General features: G+C 38.9%; 1 protein-coding gene across 5 annotated transcripts; it reads left to right on the top strand.

Annotated features, from left to right (window-relative positions):
- The first annotated feature begins 240 nt into the window (after nucleotides 1–240).
- LOC18448915 (putative serine/threonine-protein kinase At1g54610) lies at nucleotides 241–14,034 on the top strand. Of its 5 annotated transcripts, none has more exons than XM_088870835.1 (9): nucleotides 241–328; nucleotides 762–1,602; nucleotides 5,867–6,151; nucleotides 6,257–6,574; nucleotides 8,430–8,657; nucleotides 9,593–9,693; nucleotides 12,300–12,414; nucleotides 12,614–13,081; nucleotides 13,459–14,034. In XM_088870835.1, the coding sequence occupies exons 2-9, from the start codon at nucleotides 1,183–1,185 to the stop codon at nucleotides 13,621–13,623; spliced, it is 2,100 nt and encodes a 699-aa protein (XP_088726961.1). In that variant the 5' UTR covers nucleotides 241–328; nucleotides 762–1,182; the 3' UTR covers nucleotides 13,624–14,034. The 5 variants fall into 5 exon arrangements, 3 of the variants coding, with proteins under 3 accessions (XP_088726961.1, XP_088726948.1, XP_020532105.1); XM_088870822.1 differs by having other exon boundaries at nucleotides 320–514; XM_020676446.2 differs by having other exon boundaries at nucleotides 320–556.
- Nucleotides 14,035–15,550: the final 1,516 nt, after the last annotated feature.

Genomic DNA, 15,550 nt, shown 5'->3' with positions numbered 1-15,550 from the left:
ATGAAGCACAAAAAAATCATGAGCTTTTAAGACAATTCGGCCCACCAAAATGGGCAAAAGACGTTTTAAAAGACAAATTATATGCGTATTAATTGGAGGGAAGCTTAAATCATTTTGAAAGAAAGACGACTTCACCTACTCCTCGTTAAATAGAGAGGACAATACCGAAATTTATAAGTAAAATCAGGCCTATTATGTTCATGTCTGCTAATAAAACATGATTAGGAGTTTAGAACTTTTCGTTAGTGATGAGATTAACCCTCTGACTTGCGGTGACCTGCTCCCCCCATATAAATACCCCACCAAACACGCCCATATCACATCACAGGTATCCTGCTGTTTCTTTCTCTCTCTAAAAAGAGGATCATTGGCTCCTCTCTTTCTCTCTCTAAAAAAAAGTTGGATTTCAAATTTTTTTTTTGCAAAGATCCATGAAAAATGAGCCCTGAATCGTCATTTTCGAAGCAGAGTTGGTGCTATTTTCCCTAATTCACCCTCAAAGTCCAGTCTCAAGGCAAGTTTTGGGGTTTTGTTTGCCCTAGTTTCTCGAGGTTCAGTAAGTGTGGTTACGCGAAGTTCTGTCTCTGCATATTTCATTCAGTTTCATGGTTTTGGAGGAGGGTTTTGCGGATAAATGGTGGTAGAAGTGGCTTAATAATGTTATTCTGTGATGTTCTCATTTTTTTGCCATTAAAAACAGTATATACTGTTATGGTTATTGATTACCAGTGAATGTTTCTTGTTATTTATGTTCATGATAGATTTCAACGTGGAGTTGGTGGAGGAATGACGAGGAGGGAGAAATAACTGGGCGTAGTTGTGTATTTATGCGAGAATTTTGGGATTATTCAATTTTCGTGCAAGTAGAAGTGGATTTGGTGGGGATATTGGAAAGTGAGTGGTTATCAGAGTTGGGGTTAGGGTTTATACTTTAATATGCATAGTTGTTGTTCTCAATACTTGTAAATTTGGTTGATCATATTTGGAATTCCGTGAATAGAGACTGAGAAATTGTATAGGGTCTGTGGTTTACTGTATTATCTGCATAGATATTCAGCAAAATCTCCCAAATTAAGAGTGCCAGACATCTTTACATGTATGAATATTTGAAGCATACTAGGAAAACAAATGAGCTTATTTCAATTTCGCAAAGTTGTTTGCTGAAAGATTTTGGGGACAGTTATGGGGTGCCGTTGCTCCAAAGCTTCTGTTATTGAAGACAGTAATGAAAGCCCACAGGAAAGAGTATCAAGCAAATCTTCAGCTAGGCAAATTGTCACCCCATTAAAGAGAGATGAGTTTTTCGAGAATGAAGGCAATAAAGGGGAGGTTATAGTAAGATTTCCTGTAAAACAAGGGAACGGGTTGTTACATATATATGGAGAAGAGACAACAGAGAGGAAAAGAGAGAGAAATAACCAACATGGGGGACAAAGGATTGCCTATGCGGTGAATCCTCATCCTAGGATTGGCAGTATACCACGAGATGCAGAAGGGGAACAAGTGGCTGCAGGGTGGCCTTCTTGGCTTAGTGCAGTGGCTGGAGAGGCGATAAGAGGTTGGATTCCACGTCGTGCTGATTCTTTTGAGAAATTAGACAAAGTAAGCCTTCAACTGTGTATTTCCCTCTAACAAAAAGACTATTTTTTCTTTAGCTTTTTAATTTAATCTGGGTTTGCTATATTTTGCTTTACTGTTCTGTGGAACTATTTTAAATTCATTGCAAGCATAATAATCCATTTTGCAACAACAAGAAGGGGTGATGGTGCCATGTTCATGATCTTATTGACCTGTTTATGACTTGAAATGTGGAAGAATTGTGCATGCTTCTTTGGAATGTATAAGAGTGGTGTCTGCTACATCAACTTTCTCAAAAAAAGGAAAGCAAAAAGGAGTGGTGTCTGCCAATTTGCATTACGATTTGGATATATTTATTATGGCTTCTAGTGGTCTTTGGTATTTATGGATATTAGTGCATTACTATTAATTGTCCCAATGTTTAGGCACAATCTTTAGATGAGTGTTGGCCAGCCATGGTAGTTCGTGAAATTATATTGGTAGTTTGTTCTTGTGGTTGTGTTTCCTTGTGGTAGGGTCTGTCTCATTGTTTTTGATTCATTTGAGAACTGAATCATAGTTGTCATCTTTTATTTTCCTTGGGTTTGAGCGTTGGACTTATGGACTGAACTGAAACATGGATGTGCTTTTCTTTTCACCTGAATCCCTCCCTCTCTCTCTCTCAGTCTAATTTGGCCTCAAGTGTTAGGGGTGGCAATGGACCCGGACATGACCCGAGACCCAACAAGTAGACCCGATCCGGAAATTTGGATCTGGCACGAATTTTATTAATTTATTTTAAATATATATATTTATGGCTATAATATTTAAATAATGCATTACATATTTGACATATAGATATTTTGATTTTTGGGTCAGTTCCAGGTCCGGGTGACCCGTACTCGACCCTCGATAGGAGGGATAGGAGGGCAATGAACTGTGTCGTAGTGATCCAACCAACCAGCCCACACCTCCTGCCCCCCTCTTCCAAACAAACACATTAACATACACAGACAAGAGGGTGCACACCTCCCCCCCCCCCCCCCCCCCCCCCCACACACACACACACAAAAAGAAAAGAAATTAATCAAATAAAATGCAAAACAAAAAGGGGATAATACAAATAAAAAGCCCAAATCTTTTAAAGTTTTATATTTGGGCTGAGAGATGATTTTATTTATTTTAAAATTGTTATATTGATGCATGCCAAGTCTTCTGAATTCTCCCCTATGAAATCACTGAACTACCATGGGACCTGGAGAAAGAAAGGTTGCTGAATGTTGGGTATTTTAAGAATAGGTAGGAACAGGAAATGGGAATGTTCATTACAGAGGTAGGAAATAAAGAAGTGGAGAAAGAATACCCATTTCTTTGTAGCTTCTGCTATGATGGGCCAGCAAGGTCTCGATCTATTCTTTGTGCATTGTAAAATTTTTGTTGCAACTTTTGTGTTGAAGTATGTAACAATTATGTTCCGATGGAAGTTTTCCAGAAAAAAAGTGAGCCTGTCTGTTGGCTACGTTTATGTTGCATCCTCTCATGTACTGTATTACCCAAACGATATAAGTAATCAGTACACTACGAGCGACATATTCCAATTCCAGCACATGCTGAGTGATGCTTCCTTTAGGTAAACAAATCTTCGTCGAATAGGGAGCAGATGTCCAGAGGTAGTTTTTTATCATTAAAGTTCCATGCAAAATTTGCATTTGCAAATCTTTGACCTTGAGATTTTTATTTAAGGGAAAGTATAGAATGAGACCACTTACCTTTGGTACAAGGTGGTCACATTAATCTTGACCATTGGATGTGCAATTGGGTGGCTGCAATTATTCCATTGACTAAGCTCAAACTTCAAAAGAAACTTTCTTTAACTTTGTGACACATCCAAGATATCAAATTTGACATTGATGGTTGTAAGTAATTGTGAGTCCCATTGTATATAGTCTCTTTATTTAATGGGTCTAGAGCATCACTTATGCTATGGTGGGCTGTAAATGAAAATCAACCTGCATTTCCTTTTAAATTTAGATGGCCATGTGGTAAACTGCATTAAAAATTTCTGTGGTTGAGAATATCCATCTTTGGGTGAGGTAGGGTTAACCATGGGCCAAGCAGCCCGGCCCTGAAAAACTAGGGCCTGGGCCACAAAATGTGGCATGAGGGCTGGTTTGGGCCTTGACCAGGGCTTGCCCGGCCCTGGCTAAGGCCCTTTTTCCCATATCTTTTTTAGATCTATTAGACCCGGCCTTGATGGGGCCAGGGCCTCTTGGCACGGTCCAGGCCGGGCCTATAGGGACCAGGGCCGGGCAAGGGCCAGGGCTGGCCTGGCCCTGGCCCTAGGCTGAGGGTTGTTTATCTGAAACCTTACTAAAATTCTCTGACTCTCTCTGAAAACTTGGCCTCTGTAGGTGTTCGCATCGCTCTCTCTCTTCTCCACCTCCTCCTCTCTCTATCATCCTTCTCTCTCTTTCTCTTTAAGCTTTCTTCTGTCTGTAGTCTATTTTTTTGCCATTAATATGTCCACCCAGCATGAAGAAATGGGTCTCTGAGAAACAAGATAAAATGCAGGGCATGTTGTCTTCTGTCTCTGAGGTCTCTTCCTTCTAAGCCAGCTTTCGGCGATTAATCATCTCCACCCAATATTGGGAAATGGGGTGTTACATAGAACATAGAACTTCCTTGGTTACACATCAAGGATCTCTTAAGAAACAGGAGTTTCAATGTAACTTCTTCATCCAATCTTTCTTATAGACTCCAAGCCATAAATTCTTTTTGTCGGGATCCATTAGGCTTTGCTTTTGATTTAAATGATGCTTTTGGTGGTTGTCCAAGAAGTTCTTCAATCTCAGAGTCAAGATAGAGCTTCAAGAGAGTTTTAAGGAAGAACCCAGATCACATAAAATTAAATACTGCCATCTAAAAGAAACACATTCTTTTGGATGAGAGAGAAATCAGTTTTTTGATGGGAGTTCTGGATTTTGTAAGAGGCTTTTGGGAGAGGATTTTTTTGACGGCATTCTTAATGGGAGAGTTTATCTGAGAGAAGCTCTCTGCCTTTTTCTCTGCCTTCTTGGTTTCTTGGTCCAGGAAACCATAATAGAGAAGCATTGAGCCCAGGGCCTTTGCCTCTGAACTTTGGTTTTCACAGAGTTGCAGAGTTCTTGGGTTTCGAGAACCATTTGTAGAGCTGGACTTGAGAGTTTCAGGCTTGATAACAAAGTGGAGAGCAAGGATTGGCATCAGTCGTAAGTAACAGGGAGAAGAGGGAGGGAGGGAGGGACGGAGGGGTCGAATAGAGAGAGAGCTAGTGCGAAACCACCACGAACACTTTTGTGGATGAAGAAAAAGAGTGTAAGTTCTTTATTTTTTTTATCCGTGGTCTGGCCCTTTAACCACAAATGATTCTGTATTTGACATATGCATCCACACATGCCCTAGATGGTAAGCCACCTTGTTTTTTCATCACAGTTTGGCCCTCCAAACCATGGTTTGAAGTGGCATCCAAATATGCTCTTAACTGCTTGACCAACAAGGCAAGCAGTCTAGGATTTCTTGTAATATATTAAGGAGGCCGACTTTGAACTTGAATCGGGACTCATACACATAACACACATGATGGAACTTATGGCCCATACTATGTATGATTTGCTCAATTTTAGTCCTGTGTGGTCACAGGCTGGAGATATGTTTTTATAATTTTATCTATATTCAGACAGGTGTGTCTGTAGTCTTTTGAGGATGCACTTGAGGTGTTTTCCTTGGAATACGCACAAAACCTTAGCTTCCTTCATGCATTGATCTTAAGCTAAGACAATGGATGTCTTTTAGTGTCCTTCCGTCTTAAATTTGGATTGGGATGATGACTTTATCTGGTCCATCCATGTCCAAACCCAAGCCAATTTGTAATGTTGTGTCCATTATCCATGATGCTTAGTACCTAATAATGTTGAGAGCCAGCGAACCACTAGCTTAGACCACCACATGATAGAATCTTAGACATAAAATGACCTGGATGGTATTAACATCTTGTCCTCTAATATTCCCTGGGGGCATCTCTGAGCCTTACTGGTTTGTGGTTGGTTTCAATAACTAGAGCTATAGCTGGAAAGTTGGAGGTATTTATGTGTCAAAGGAACCATATTTTGTATTTGAATATGCGTGCTTGTGCATGCATGCATACATGTTGTGCGTGTGTCATCATCATCATCATTTTCCTCGTACTATTCTCTATCTTAGATGCATGTCATTGCTTGAAGTTTGATGTTTTGTGGCTTTTTGGGATTTGATCATGTAAGTTGTTTTGCAGATTGGTCAAGGAACCTATAGCAATGTCTACAAGGCTCGTGATCTTGAGAATGGAAAAATTGTTGCTTTAAAGAAAGTACGATTTGATAATCTTGAGCCTGAAAGCGTTCGCTTTATGGCAAGGGAAATTCACATTCTACGTCGACTTGATCATCCAAATGTAATTAAATTGGAGGGCCTAGTAACGTCACGAATGTCCTGCAGCCTGTACCTGGTTTTTGAATATATGGAGCATGATCTGGCTGGTCTTGCTTCTACTCCTGGTCTGAAGTTTACTGAACCCCAGGTAGCTCTACTAAATAATATATGGAGCACTGGTTGATAACATTTGCAATATACAATAATGTTTCGAGTTTTTGTTCGGCTTAAGCATCAATTTGGTCTTTGACAGGTTAAATGTTACATGCAACAATTGTTAAGTGGACTTGATCATTGCCACAGCCGTGGTGTTCTACATCGAGATATAAAGGGTTCAAATCTTCTAATTGATAACAGCGGTACTCTAAAGATTGCAGATTTTGGCCTAGCAACCTTTTTTTCTCTTGATCAGAGGCAACCATTAACCAGCCGTGTCGTTACTCTATGGTATCGACCTCCAGAACTTTTGTTGGGAGCCACAGAGTATGGTGTTGCAGTAGATTTGTGGAGTACTGGTTGCATACTTGCAGAATTGTTTGCATGCAAGCCTATCCTGCCCGGGAGAACAGAGGTACTCCGGCCTGGCCTTTTCCCTTCTTTTATTTTTACGGTTTGTGCTCATGTTATCTTATTACTTTGCTTAATTTTATTTGTGCGGTTAGTTATTCGTACGGAGGAATTACTTTTTTAATGTTATTAAGGAAAAAAATTCCATATTCAGTTTTTGCAGTTATTTGGGTCACTTGGTTTTGGAGACTGCTTCAAGCCTTAGCTTCTGATTCCTACATAGATAATATTCATATATTTGGTTCCTTATGCGTTGCATGTAATGATGCCTGAATATATCCTTTATTGAAGCTTGCTGAATCAATGTATAGGTTTAAGTAATAATTACTTCTCCAGGATTATTTGGCTATGAATTTATATGTCCTTCATTATCAGGTGCCTTTAAGATTCCTGTTCCATTCCTATCCTTTCTTTTAGCTGACATTCATGATCTGCCTTGAACAATATATTGAGCATTGCGTGCTGTTGCAAGACACATTAAGTTTAGCTTATGGCATCACAGGGCTATGAACTTTAGAGAAGAATGGGTTAAAATGATGAATTAGCAGAAAAAGAAGCCAGGGCCCAATTACAGTCTGGATCATCTAATAACCAGGTTTTATCTTTGTATATATGCAAACTTCTGTCACATTGTTTATCATATTCGCTTGCCACTGAGGAGGATGACCTAGTGGAGTGGTGGTGGTGAAATATTTTATGCTCTTCATGGTGTTCACCTGCTATTTACATGTATGCCTCCTTATCACTTCCCTTTCCAGGCTTCCTCTAGAAATCTCCTGTGAAATTGCTAAAAGTTCTTCAATTTAGGTTTGGTACTACTTCCTAGGGAGGCTCTATTTAACCAAAACAAGGGCTTGCACGACTCCCTCTTCCTCAGTTGAGACCCAATTTCCTGGTCATGCACTGTAACAGTTGTGAACTCCAGGATGGACTTCACATCCTTGGCCCATACAGGATTTTAACTACTTGAAGATGATAACCATTGAGGATCAAGCCACCTTCATGAACCATCTGTCCTATTTGGACCTTGTAAGATTTCTTTGAACTCTTAACTGTTTTTTGCGTTCCGATCTCCGCTTGATTGGAAATGACAGACACCATCTTGCTAGAGTTGAAGTGGTCACATTCATCGCCCTCATCCCACCCTTAAACTCATTTAGTTTGACTCACAAAGTGTAGGTCATCATTGTCCAGTTTCTTCCTATTAATATGGGTTATCCTTATTGATAGAAAAAACAACTAGGATAGCTATTTTTTATTCTTGAAGATATGAGAAATTCGGTTGAAATCAGAGATTTTGGGAATCTTTTTTGGGTGAATCAGTGGGGATTTGGGCCTGGACTCCATTCATGGGACTCGGTTGTACTACCACCAAGGCTCCAGCCCCATTCTCAGATTTTGGGGATCAAATTTTCTGAAAATGAGTTACTTAAAAATGGGAGGTTGTGCCTAGGAGATCAGAGAGCATGATTGAGCGTGGCTGCCTAGATACCATCTGGGCTACTTTTTTATTTGTTTTTATGGGGTGGTTGTTGTGGGGGGGGGGGGAGAGAGGGTATCCACAAGAGCCCTTATCTTGGAGGCTCTGATTTAAAAAGGAATCAGCCCCTTTGTGTTCAGTAAAACTTTTGTTTGACTGTTTCTGCATCAGGACATGTCATGCAATTTTGTTTATATGATGCTAATCAGATGATCCTTTCATTATTTGCATATATTATTTGTGCAATGTGAATCATATTTTCGATGATCAGATCAGTTTAATCTTATTTGCGGAGTTTCTATGATGTTTTATGATTAAGAAAACCATTTTCTTTTGGTAATAGAAAGCCTTTCATACATAAATGCATATATATTTTCAGGTGGAACAACTGCACAAAATTTTCAAACTCTGTGGTTCACCATCTGAGGAGTACTGGAGAAAGTCAAAATTGCCTCATGCTACCATATTTAAACCACAACAACCATACAGACGCAGTGTCTTAGAAACATTTAAAGATTTTCCTCCTCCAGCATTAGGACTTATGGATGTTCTCCTTGCTATAGATCCTGCGGATCGTGGAACTGCAGCATTTGCACTGAAGAGTGAGGTTTGTAATTTTGTCTACTCATATTGATTTGTGTTGGTTCTTTCTTGCATGCGACTTTCTGTAGAATATTATTTGTAGCTTTTGGATGGTTGTGTAGTTAACTTATAATGTTATATTTAACATTTTAAAAGTCATATTTACTGTAGAACATTGAAGGTTGTTACGAATTTTGATACGACCATAATGATAAATTTTCTTAGTAATCAATAAAATTGTTTTTTAGTTGTCAATGTTTGTATTTTTCATTTCTGCTTGAGCAGGTCTGATCCTTGTCTGACCTATGTTGTAGTGCTTGACCCCCGAATTTAACCTCCTTGCATGTGATTTGATGGACTGATAAATTTGGGTCGCTATCAACTTGACGATTCATTCAGTTTTTTCACTTTTCCTTTTGTGGATGTAAAGAAGGTGGAATACTGTTTACCAGAATTGTATCTGATCGTTTTTCTTACTCTGTTTTTAGCATTTGTATCTGGAAGAATCTCATTTAGCATTAGGAAGTTACATATTGGTTTGCTTATACAGCTACTCAGGAGTTGACAACCTTTCTTTATGTTTTTTTGTTATTTACTTCTGAAGCTGTGTGCTTATGCTACAGCTTTTCAATAAAACCTAGTTTTGTCATATTTTTAAGTCCTGTCTACCACTTTAATGGCTTAAAGCTCACTTGGGTTAGAAAAAATTCTAAAGTTAAACCAAATTGAATGAGTTTAGAAGGTCTAGCTCTTACTGGCTTGAGTCAACTGAGGTGAGGTGAGTTGAGTCAAGAGCTGATTTGACTCAAGCCCGACTTTTTAAACATTAAATTTTAGACCTGCTGTACCTTTTGCTGTCATACGTTATGCATTGTTTTAGTCTTCTGGTTACATAGTCACTTGTTTCACCTTATCTTTTTACTTGGATTGAGTCTCCTAGTTATTTTTGTCCATTTCCAGTTCTTTACAACAAAGCCATTTGCCTGTGATCCTTCCACTTTGCCTAAGTATCCACCAAGTAAGGAGTTTGATATGAAAATGCGGGATGAAGAAGCCAGAAGGTACGCGTATCGTGTTGAATTTTTCTTTTTTTTTTTGAGAATTTTCACTTTGTGTGTCTTCTTGTGTTTTTGAGAAAAGGTGACTAGAATTGTATTACTGAGTAATTAAAATGTACATAAAATGGGACCCAAAAAGGCGCTAAAGTAAAATTTTAACTCCAAGGAGGGCTGTGGCAGGTCTAACAAAATCTAAAGGCCCCCTGGGGAATTGGAGTAGGCTCCTTCTTTAGCAAGATAAATTGCATCTTGTTGAAATTTTTTTGTTTTTGAGAATTTTCACTTTGTGCGTCTTGTTGTTTTTTTTGAGAAAAGGTGACTAGAATTGTATTACTGAGTAATTAAAATGTACATAAAATGGGACCCTCTTAGAGGGGACCCTATACATCCCCGAAGGGTATAAAAAAGGTGCTAGAGTAAAATTACAACTCCAAGGAGGGATGTGGTAGGTCTAGCAAAATCTAAAGTCCCCCCTGGGGAATTAAAGTAGGCTCCTTCTTTAGCAAGATAAACTACATCGGAGTTGGCCTCCCGAAAATATGGCACCATGAGATTGTGATATCTCATGACCAATGGGATATTTCATCAAAGATGTCATCTAGGCTCCACGGTCAGGGAGAGAGACCTGATACCCAAGCTATTACATTCTTAGAGTCCCCTTCCAGCACCAGGGTGTGACCCCATGTGATGCAAAATCTATGTAGACCTTCTAAAAGGGCTTTGGCTTCGGCTAGATTTGAGTCCACGAGGCCAATGGGGCAGGAAAATGCAAGCAAGGTCTGTCCTTCGGATGAATGAAAGAGCCCACCTACACCTGAGGGGCCGGGGTTCCCAAGGGAGTAGCCATCAAAGTTTGTGCATCTTGTTGTTTCTCATGATTCTGCATATAATTGGGGTTGGGTTCCATTTTTTCATGGATAACTAGTACAATATTCTTCTTTCCGGGAACTTGAGTGCTCAGTTCATGACAGAAAGCGAATCTCATATAAGTTTCTATCTATGTTACTGTCCAGTGTTACGCTGATCACCATGTTGACAGGTGTTGACCCTTAGGCACATATCAACACATCTAGACACTTCTACGAATATAAAAATAATAAAACTGCTATGGGGAGTAAGCCTCGGCTCTACCACAACACCAAGCATATATATGAAGACATAAGTAAACTTATACTATATATCTATCTACTATATATTAAGTGAGAAGAAGACCCGGGGACCCGCATTATTCTTACGACACATGTCCTTCCCCCTATTCTCTCTCTTTCTAAAAAACGGTTCAACAATTGTCTCTCTTTTCAAAAGTTTCAAAGCCAAAGGTTCCCACCTTCTTAAATCTCTCTAATAATCTTTCACCTTAAATTGAATATCTCTCGTAGTCTCTCTCCTCTCTCATTTCTTTCTTCCCTCACTTATCCCTCTCTGCTTAAATCTCTCTCAATCTCTCCTTAAATCTCCCTTCTTTTATCTCTCATTAAGCTCTCTCCCTCTCCTCCTTTCACTTTCTTTCGCCCTTTCTTTCTCTCTCCACACGCCCCCCACTCTATGTTGTCTCAAATTTTTCTCATGGTATTTCTCCCTTTTCCCTTTTAAAGTTTCTCACTCTCGCTCTCTCAATTTTTTCTCTTATTTTGTTTTATTTTAATATATATTAAGCTAGAGGATTCCCCCCTTATTATCCCTTTTGAATTTCAAATTTGCCCTCTTAATTTTAATGGAAATTATTAATTTATATATCAGTTTACTTTACAATTAATAAATATATTTGGAATTAAATTATAATTGTAATAATAATAATATCATCTCTAAGATAATTTGCTACGTAATTTTTTAGATTTTATTTTAAGTATCACATAAATAATTTACTCAATTTATTAAGCTTATATCTAATATTCAATTACACAGTATAAAGAGAGAGGTATAGTTATATTTTCAAATTTAATGTATTATCTTAATATTTATATCAATTAATTCATTATGAATAAAACATTTCGATGAGACCTGCAAAGCCGGTGCATCTCACTAGTATATTCTACATAAATATTTTATTTAGGATAACAAAATGGATGCGTCTTGCTGTGCTGCCTTCCCTTGGCCTATGTACTAGACAACTTAGACTCATGTTGGAAATTGAGACTTGCACCAGTTTCCATGTGACGCTGGTACTGTCACAATTCACAACTTCTATTTAGTAGTTGTAGATTTGGGCCAAGAAACTGGAATGGCTACATTTTACTCCCTTCTTTTTGTATGAAATAAGAGATCCATATTTGTCAAAGATCATTATTCCATTTCGATCCACTTATTTGTGCCTTTGTTTAGAGGCTCTGTTTTAGAGTTGTCTGTGGTCAATCATGGATGTGTTGCATCGTACTCATCACTTTGTAAAGCACCCTCTAAAAAAGAATAAAAAACAAATTGAAAAATATATAATGGTTGAGAAAATGACTTTTTATCTTTGTGGTTGTTCTATATTTGGTTTGTGTCTTTGTGGTTGTTCTATATTTTGTTTGTTTAAAATTTTATCCATAAAGAAGTCATGTGGATGGTTATTGTGAGGGGGATATTCATGCTAAATGATATGATTTCTTCATTCTGCATGGGTTCAGGCAAAGAGCCGCAGGAGGAAAGATGCACAAATATGACATGCCAAGGAGAGGGCCAAGGGAATCTAGGGCAGTTCCAGCACCAGATGCTAATGCAGAACTAGCCATTTCTATACAGGTGAATGCTCTCTCTCTCTCTCTCTCTCTCTCTCTCTCTCTCGTGCACGCACCATGCACACATTCTTCCTGCTTTCCAGTGGTCGCCATCAAATATTGTAGTTGTTTTTAATAGCTGTTAACATCATTGTAGCTACTTGGCCTTGCTACTTGAATAGAATGTAGCTCTTATGCAATTTGTCTTCTATGCCAAAACCCAGAAGCGGCAATCTCAATCGAATTCAAAAAGTATGAGTGAGAAATTCAACCACCAACAAGAGGAGATAGCCTCTGGTTTCCCCATCGACCCTCCGTGCCAAGCCCCCATCTTTGGTGAACCATGTGGCCCATCTCAAGGGAACCACCACGTTATTCGAAATGGGTTCTCTCACTCTGGCCCACTGGTTCACCCGATGCCATGGGCCAAGAAAGAGAGAGAAGAAGACTGGGCCAAAAAGGATAGAGAAGATGACTATCCCCAAAAGCTTTTGGTGGGATCTGACCTATCAGCTCTCTCTGGTTTGGTGGCAGTGAGGAAGAATGGGAGGTCTGATAACCCTAGAGAGACGGGTGTCTTTCAACCACCCCGATATGTGGATGCAAGGGCTGAGTTGGTGGATTCTTGCAAAGCTATACCTATTTCTCATCAGAAGAGAGACAAGAAGGTTGGTGATAAAGACAAATTGTTGGTAAGTGCTCGAATCCTTTGATTTGATCCCAGTGGCCCCTTAACCTTTGACAACTGTCTGCTCTATTGCTACTGGTTTCCCGTTTTCAACTTCATTTTAATGGGAGCCTTGGACCATTTTTATCTGAACTCTCTTTCTCCATCGGAATGCGGCTGTCTCTATATCTAAACTTATCCTTATCTGAATGTGACCTTTCAGTCTGTCTTAGGTTTTTTACATAGCCAACTCTTCATATTTTGTGCACTTTTCTTCCTCAGGGCTATAAAGCTATTAGTCTTTTTGAGGTTTATAGTCTCTCTCTGTCTCATGGCAGCTAGTGGTTCGAAAACTAAATTAATGTGCAATCTCCTGATAGCTTTCAATATGAATTTATGCAGGGACATGGGCTCAAGGGAAATAAAATCCACTATTCAGGGCCATTGTTGCCGCCATCAGGGAATATGGACCAAATGCTGAAGGACCACGAGCGCCATATTCAGGAGGCCTTCAGGCGGACACGACTAGGCAGAGCCAAGCTTCAGAGGCCACAGGCTGATGGTTAGAGTGAAAGAGGGACCACCCTGACTGGATTGATTCCTGTGCATAAAACTAGAAACAAAAGAATGTGGTTGTTGAGAGCAAGATTACTGGTGTATGAGTTGGTTCGCTGAGGCAGACCCAAGTTGGTGGAAGCTGAGTGCAAAAATGTGCAGGCGGAGTTCCTTTGTTGAGATATGACCAGAGCCAGTAGTTATTTATTTATTTATCTACTAGGGGAGAGAGAGAGAGAGAGAGAGTGGCGTACTTGGGTAGGTGGTGGATTTGGCGGGTGCGCTCTTTGGGAGGAGCGAGCGGGGTGAAATGACAAGATTTGAAAATGCAGCATTTAGAACGAGAGTTTAATGATATGTAAACTACCATTTGGAAAGACCGAGGTAAAAAGAAATGGTATACATAAAGGGATTGTCTACAAAGATAATATTTAACTTTTGTCGTGGTCACAATTATTCCCATTCATTAGATGTTATATTAGATGGTTTGAGGTGAGTCATGATGTCCGAGAAATTTTTTTTTTCAATTTTTTGTCTATTCAATGACATGCTTACAACTTTTTATTTTGAAATTTAAGAGACAAGAAAGATTGTGATCTCTATGTACAAAAGATAAATGATTTTTTTGTATACAATCTCTATACAAAATATATTACTTTTTGTAGAAGGATGTCATAATTAGCCTATGCATGGATCCAAAAATCAGGTGGTTAGGATGACCTATTGATTGGGTTGGAAGTCCTTAAGAAAATCATCTGAAGTTTGTGACATGTTAGATGTTGAGTTAATGTCTAACTGTTATCGCTGATTGTGATCTTGTACAAAAATAAAATAAAATAAAAAATATATATGTTATAATATAGGAATAATATAACATACCTTATGTAAGGCTGGAAATAAGAGAGAGGGTGGGAGGGAGGGAGGGAGGGAGGGAGATGTAGCGAAAAGGGACTATTCTAATTGGAGGTGGAGATAAAGACATCTAGGCTTATAAAAGCATTCCAAACCCTCCTTTACCGTCCACATCTGATGCTTGCAAATTACATTCTATGCCAGTGGCGTATGGTGTACGGCATCATTGGGATTGACATTACTGTATGTTTGCAGAAACCTGTGATTGAGTTCACCGGGATATGGTTTGGCAGTGCTGTACCTTTGTGGAGACATGAGATTGATGTCCTCTAGCGTATTATACATCCTAATAATATATGTTTAGCATTCCGATCTATTAATTTCTTCGGCAGTCTTTTTTTGTTTGTGAAATGGTAATTGAAATCAGAAATGGGCTCAAGGCTAGGTGGCTAGTCACTACAACGCTGTGTATTTAGTTTTGGTCCTATAATGGGGACCTTTTTATGCCCGAACTACCCAGAAAAAAGAAAAGAAAAGGAAAATATTAACCAAAATCTCTTTCTCTAAGGTGGTAGGAGCATGAGTTGAAGACATCTTGATTTTTCAGATTAGGGAGGAATTGCCTGAAAGTTGTCCATGGATGAGAATTGTCTAGTTTGGTACACTAATATTTATAGTGGCCTAAACCTTACCTGTTGATGAAATTTTATCATGGTGAAAAATAAATATGTTATAGAGACGTTTATCTGCAGCATTGAATACTTATTCTCAAGAAGGCCCTTAACCACAGATAAAGGCAAGGCTAAGGTAGGGCTACATCCTCAACCGATTGATCATCTCTTGTTATATGAGATATTTCCATTGCTTAACTTTTTCTGAGTAGTTCGGCCAAGAGTTTTGTTTGCTGGGAAAGTTACATGCTCTCACATAAGTAACATATACATTTGCTCCCTTGAGCAAAACCTTAGCTGGATATTTTGTTTTGTACTGAAGATTATGGGATGTGACCTACTCAACCATAATCATCATCATCAACATTTTTTTCAATCGGCTACATGAATTCTTGTCCGTTATTCTACTCTATTAA

The sequence above is a fragment of the Amborella trichopoda genome, chromosome 1 (genome assembly GCF_054954075.1).
Source record: "Amborella trichopoda isolate Santa Cruz 75 chromosome 1, AtrichopodaSantaCruz75HAP2 v2.0, whole genome shotgun sequence".
Taxonomy (NCBI): domain Eukaryota; kingdom Viridiplantae; phylum Streptophyta; class Magnoliopsida; order Amborellales; family Amborellaceae; genus Amborella; species Amborella trichopoda.
This window is presented reverse-complemented; position numbering and strand designations above follow the sequence as displayed.

Excerpts from the sequence above, each read along its gene's own strand:
- LOC18448915 (XM_088870835.1), top strand. The coding sequence starts at position 1,183 with ATGGGGTGCCGTTGCTCCAAAGCTTCTGTTATTGAAGACAGTAATGAA. Across the intron at positions 1,603-5,866 it reads CTTTTGAGAAATTAGACAAA|ATTGGTCAAGGAACCTATAG; the intron begins GTAAGCCTTCAA and ends GTTGTTTTGCAG. Across the intron at positions 6,575-8,429 it reads TCCTGCCCGGGAGAACAGAG|GTGGAACAACTGCACAAAAT; the intron begins GTACTCCGGCCT and ends ATATATTTTCAG.